The sequence below is a fragment of the Crinia signifera genome, chromosome 7 (genome assembly GCF_055691185.1).
Source record: "Crinia signifera chromosome 7, ASM5569118v1, whole genome shotgun sequence".
NCBI classification, from domain to species: Eukaryota; Metazoa; Chordata; class Amphibia; order Anura; family Myobatrachidae; genus Crinia; species Crinia signifera.
In genome coordinates this window covers 97677455-97683358 of record NC_139223.1, presented here as the reverse complement: position 1 = coordinate 97683358, position 5904 = coordinate 97677455, and the positions used below count along the sequence as shown (strand labels likewise).

The window sequence follows — 5904 nt, the reverse complement described above, 5'->3', positions numbered from 1 at the left end:
CATGTGTGAAATGTGCAATGTCACATTATGATATCTCACAATGTAACAGTATGATATCTCACCTGCAGACTGGACAGTGTGAACAATCGGATGTGGCTGATGTTGCTCAACAGCAGGCTGGGACTCCAGAGATGGAGCTGTTTGAAAGAAGAATACATTTTCCATTATGATCATTTGCACCTAACTGTCACTTTTTCAAATATGCTGATAAAAACTTTACCTAAATCAAACTTTTTTACTCTGATATGATTACATAAGGAATGTGAACACTTTGAACTGAAGTGGTTGTTTCAGTATTATGACTGTGAACGATATTTTTAATCCACTTGCAAATACTGTAACAGGAAAGACCAGCAGATTACACATGTTAAAGTGACTGTTAAGTGCTTTTCCAACTACCCAGAGGATTGATTTGGATTAACAATCAAGTACACTGCAGCCCTACAGTGATTAGGACAGCACACATTAATTGGATCTGTGGAACTACATAACCCAGCAAAATGCACAGTCCATTATTTAGCAAGGCAAGCTAGCAAAATGTGATTTTGCTGGGATATGTAGTTCCACACACAGCAATCTTTTGGACACATAAAGCATACCACCATAATAGCATGCGCACATGACATAGCAAAATGTGTAGTTGACATGTGTGGACACTTACCAGTTGGCGGTGGAGTGGGGGGCCTGTCTGTGTCGGCAATGTGGATGCTGGGAAGCACCTCCGGTGGGATGATTCGGCGTAGCAGCCTCTCATAGGCCTTAAAGCGGACTTCCTGCCTAGGGCCACCTCCTGTGCGACAGGCCTCTTTCTTCTCCAGGGCAAGCTTGGCTTTGAGGAGGCGCTTGATGTCATTGTATCGTTTTTTGACGTTGCGCACACTCCTCTTGTGTGTGCTAACAGCATTTACCGCGGAGGTGATATTGTCCCACATCCCCTTCTTCCTTGCCACACTTGTGCGGTGATGGTGAGGACCAAGTAGGCGGTCATACAGGGGCAAGAGTGCACGCACCAGGGCCATATTCTCCTCATAAGAGAACCTGACTTTCCTCCCACTAGCTGTACGAGCTGCATCATCCTCCTCCACATTTTCAGCCTCACCCTCTTCCTCCTCCTCCTGTCCTGCTTCTTCCCCCAGCACCTCCAAGTCTGCTTCATCTGCCTCCTGCACAGGCCAGTCCACCTCTGAGAAATCCCCCTCTTGCAGCTCCTCCTCTGTGTGCCTGGCACTCTGTTCCTCCTGTGAGGACACATGGCTTGTGCCTGCTTCCTCCTCATCCTCCATAGCCACCTGCTCTGCTTCCACCATGTGGCCTCTCCCTGGCGCAGCTGTTGCTGGGAGCATGCTGGCTCTCCCTGTCCTGCCTCTGGCAGTGCTGCCTCTCACTCCCCTACCTCTCCCAGTGGTTGGGGTATTTGGGCCCAAGCTGCCTGTCCCTCTGCCTCCTCTGCACCTAACCAATCCTCCTCTCCATCTCAAACGCCTTACTCCCTTTCAAAGGGTAAAATGGCGTCTGCGCCCCTTTATATAGGGGGTGTGATGCGTATTGCAAGGGACTAAGGTGGGCCAATAGGTTAGCATGTTGTATGGGCTGATCAGGTGTATTGGTGTAAATCACATTCCGGTTGGCCGTAAATACGCACATGACCTAACCCGGAAATCGCACTTTTATGGCGTATATCATCGACTCAATTAGCACCTTATCGCTGTCTATCGCCATCTATCGCACTTTTTAGGCGGCTTTGCGCCAGCCATTCAATACGCGATTTCTGGAAAAAAATGTGATTTAAAAAAATGGCGATACACGGCGATTTGAGTTAAAATCGCATTTTCTGAAAAACTGTCAACACAATACATCTCGCCCATAGTATTCATTAGGAAAATCAAACGTGTCTCCTGTTTGAGTAATTCCTTATCCCAGTCTCCCTTCCGTATCCCCATCTCCACCTTTAGCATCCCAAATGCTTTCAAGCCTTTGCCATTTCCTTGGTGGTATCTCATGAAATGCTTGGCTACAGGGGTTAGGGTTTTAAAATTCGCCTGATCTCTGCTGGCATTTTTTATGCTGAGGAGATGCTCAGATAGTCTTGTTTTTAGGGATCTCCGTGTCTTCCCTATGTACTGCTGCTAGCACCCTTAACACTAGTGCCACATCCACCCCTAGTACGGATACTACGATGTAGGGTAGTAGTGGGGGGACCCACTCATGTGTGTGGAGGAGACACTACTACTTTGCGTAGATGTGGTTTGGTGCTGACCTAACAAACTAGTAGCACTGAGGCTGAGTTGAGTTTGTAGGGACATCAACGCAGTTGTTTGCCCATTAATAGCTTGGGTCTGTTCCACCATATTAGCATTTAGTGATCGGAAATTAGTGGTTTGGCCCTGAATGGCTTGTCCAATCTCGGCTAAGCGTGTGTCTAATGTGGAGACAAGACAAATTTGTGTCCCTACATTAGCACGCACACTTTGGGAAATTCGTCTCATTTGTTGACCTATGTTACGCACATACCCCTTAATGGTTTCTAGTTGGGTAGTCTGCATCTCCATAAAAGAGAATTGTTTCCCTTTAAAGCTATGGATGGATTGAGCCAACTCCTCCGCATTAGTGGGGGTGTTGGTGGCTGGAATGATTGGGGGCTGTTGGCTATGTGACTGCGTATAGGGGGCCACATTGACTGGGTGTGCTTTGTGTTGTGCAGGATCCAATGATGTCACCGGCTCTAGGATGATTTCACTCATGTCGTCCATTGCTTGAATGGGATCAGTGGGTTCTGGCATCCGTTGTGAAGGTCCTACAAATTAGATAATAGTGGTAAGTATGCTATGCAGAATGCTGTTTGGTGGGTCATGGTAACTTAGTTGGAATGTTGAGGTCTCGCTCATGCATTGTGCATGCAGGGGTGGTTTACTACTTATATCCCTCAACAATTATTGCTGTTGTGGTTTATGAGTCCTTTGTATGGTGTTCATGCTTTCAAACAATCATCATGTGGGGTCAGGTCATTTTTTAACGTAAACATTGTTAACTCTATCATCGGCCATGCCATGTAATGTGATGTGACATCACATGATAGGCATAGTAGTCATATGCATGTGTTAGTCACTTTACATGGCTGACTACATATTATTTTTCCTTTGGATTTGGATCCTAGACCTGGCTGTGTTTTGGTACAGGCTACTGTGTTGCCGGCAGGCATGTGTGAAATGTGAAATATCTTTGTGTAACAGTATGATATCTCACCTGCAGACTGGACATTGGGAACAATTGGATGTGGCTGATGGCGCACAGCAGCTGGCTGGGACTCCAAAGATGCTGCTGTTTGAAAGAGGAAGACATTTTTCATTGTTAACATTGGCACCTAACTGGCACTATTACAAAAATGTGGATACAAAATTAAAACCAAGCCATTGTTCTCTTTAGATATGCTTAAATAAGGGTTTTGATGTATTTGAACTTAAGAGCTCATTTAAGTATTAGGACAGTGCAGGAGCTTTGTCCTCCATTTGGTACAAAAAGGAAAGAGCATCAGGTTACACATGTAAAAGTGACTGTAAAGTGCTTGTCCAACTACCCAGAGGATTGATGTGGATTAACAATCATCTACACTGCAGGCCTACAGTGATAAGGACAGCACACATTAATTGGTTCTGTGGAACTACATAACCCAGCAAAATGCCCAGTCCATTAATTAGCAACCCAAGCTAGAAACATGTGTTTTTGCTGGGATATGTAGTTCCACAGACACAAATCAATTAGATACATAAACCATTCCACCATAATTGCATGCGCACATGACATAGCAAAATGTGTAGTTGACATGTGTGGACACTTACCAGTTGGCTGTGGAGTGGGGGCCTGTCTGTGTTGGCAATGTGAATGCCGGGAAGAACCTCCGGCGGGATAATTCTGCGAAGCAGCCTCTCATGGGCCTTAAAGCGGACTTCCTGCCTAGGTCCACCTCCTGTGCGACAGGCCTCTTTCTTCTCCAGGGCAAGCTTGGCTTTGAGGAGGTGCTTGATGTCATTATATCGCTTCTTGACGTTGCGCACACTCCTCTTGTGTGTGCTGACTGCATTGACCGCGGAGGTAATATTGTCCCACATCCCCTTCTTCCTTGCCACATTTGTGCGGTGATGGTGAGGACCAAGCAGGCGGTCATACAGGGGCAAGAGTGCACACACCAGGGCCATATTCTCCTCGTATGAGAACCTGACTTTCCTCCCACTAGCTGTACGAGCTGCATCATCCTCATCCTCCACATTTTCAGGGTCACCCTCCTCCTCCTCCTGTCCTGCTTCTTCCCCCAGCACCTCCAAGTCTGCTTCATCTTCCCCCTGCAGAGGCCAGTCCACCTCAGAATAATCTCCCTCCTGCAGCTCCTCCTCTGTGTGCCTGGCACTCTGTTCCTCCTGTAAGGACACATGGCTTGTGCCTGCTTCCTCCTCCTCCATAGCCACCATCTCAGCTTGGCCTCTCCCTGGCACAGCTCTTCCTGGGAGCATGCTGGCTCTCCCTGTCCTGCCTCTGACAGTACTGCCTCTCACTCCCCTACCTCTCCCAGTGGTTGGGGTATTTGGGCCCAAGCTGGCTGTCCATCTGCGTCCTCTGCACCTTAGCACTCCTCCTCTCCTCTCCATGTCAAACGCCTTACTCCCTTTCAAAGGGTAAAATGGCGCCTGTGCCCCTTTATATAGGGGGTGTGATGCATATTGCAAGGGATTAAGGTGGGCCAATAGGTGTGCATGTTGTTTGGGCTGATCAGCTGTATTCGTGTAAATTGCATTCCGGTTGGCTGCAAATACGCACATGACCTAACCCGGAAATTGCACTTTTATGGCGTATTACATTGGCTCAATTCGCACCATATCGCCGTCTATCGCCATATATCGCCCTTTTCGTGCGGCATTACGCCAGCCATTAAATACGCGATTTCTGCCAAAAAATGCGATTTAAAAAAAAATGGCGATATAGGGCGATTTGAGAAAAAAATCGCATTTTGCCAAAAACGGTAAACACAATAAATCTCGCCCTCTGAGTCTTAGATCAATTTTTGTGCAAAGAGAAATCTCTTGCCGCAAGCTCATCCTTGATTTTGTCAGAGAGCCCATTCATAAAGGCCGCAAGAAAGACTTCCTCATTCCAGGCCAATTCAGCTGCCAATAGCTTGAATTGTATTAGATACTGTCCTAACTGTTCTAGAACCTTGACGTAAGCAAAGGATCTCAGTTGCAGCTGAGCTGAGTTGGCCTGGTTCATCGAAGATGATTTTGAAGGTGGAAATGAAACGAGAGTAGTCAGCTAGGAGTGGATCTGCTTTTTCCCACAGGGGAGATGCCCAATTGAGAGCAGAACCGGAGAGGAGAGATATTACGTAAGCCACTTTGGTACGGTCAGTAGGGAAATATGAGGATTGAAATTCAAAGTGAATTTCACATTGATTAATAAAGCCTCTACAATTTTTTGGATTGCCATCGAATTTAGTTGGAGTAGGAAGTTGAAGATGAGCTGTGATTCCTGTCGTTGGAGATATGGGTCTAGGCAGTTGCGCCGGTGTGGTTGTTGACCCTTGGCCCTTTTGCAGTGTTGCTTGAATTGTATCCAGTCTTTTGGACAGACCTTGGAGGGCATGAATGACTTGCTCCTGAGCGGCCTCCTGTTGATCCAGGCGGGCCGCCACTTGTTGAACAGGAGCAGGTCCTCGCTCCTGTCCCGATGCTGGATCCATGGAGTCAGTACAAACTGGCACGTTTCGTGAAGCATCAGCTGGAGTGTAACGGAGGCTGGGTGCTTTAATGTAGGGCTGTTGCATGAACGACACATTGGAGTGAAGCAATTGGATAAAAAAACCTTTTTTAATAAAGATACTGCAGTACAAGATATGAATGATGGCATAAAGAACTG

The 5904-nt window shown here is 46.9% G+C and overlaps 1 protein-coding gene across 1 annotated transcript; it reads right to left on the bottom strand.

Moving 5' to 3' along the window:
* Window positions 1-25: 25 nt before the first annotated feature.
* LOC146021214 (uncharacterized) lies at window positions 26-2773 on the bottom strand. Its single transcript, XM_083155011.1, has 3 exons — window positions 662-2773; window positions 67-137; window positions 26-34 (listed from the first exon to the last, which is right to left on the bottom strand). Exons 1-3 carry the CDS (start codon window positions 1341-1343, stop codon window positions 26-28), a joined length of 762 nt encoding a protein of 253 aa, XP_083011137.1. The 5' UTR covers window positions 1344-2773.
* Between the last annotated feature and the right edge of the window lie 3131 nt (window positions 2774-5904).

What these genes read in the sequence shown, in the direction of transcription:
- LOC146021214 (XM_083155011.1), bottom strand. Translation starts at nt 1,343, where the DNA reads ATGCTCCCAGCAACAGCTGCGCCAGGGAGAGGCCACATGGTGGAAGCA. An exon ending in CCCCACTCCACCGCCAACTG is followed by an intron (nt 138 to 661) that starts GTAAGTGTCCAC and finishes TCTTTCAAACAG; the next exon opens with CTCCATCTCTGGAGTCCCAG.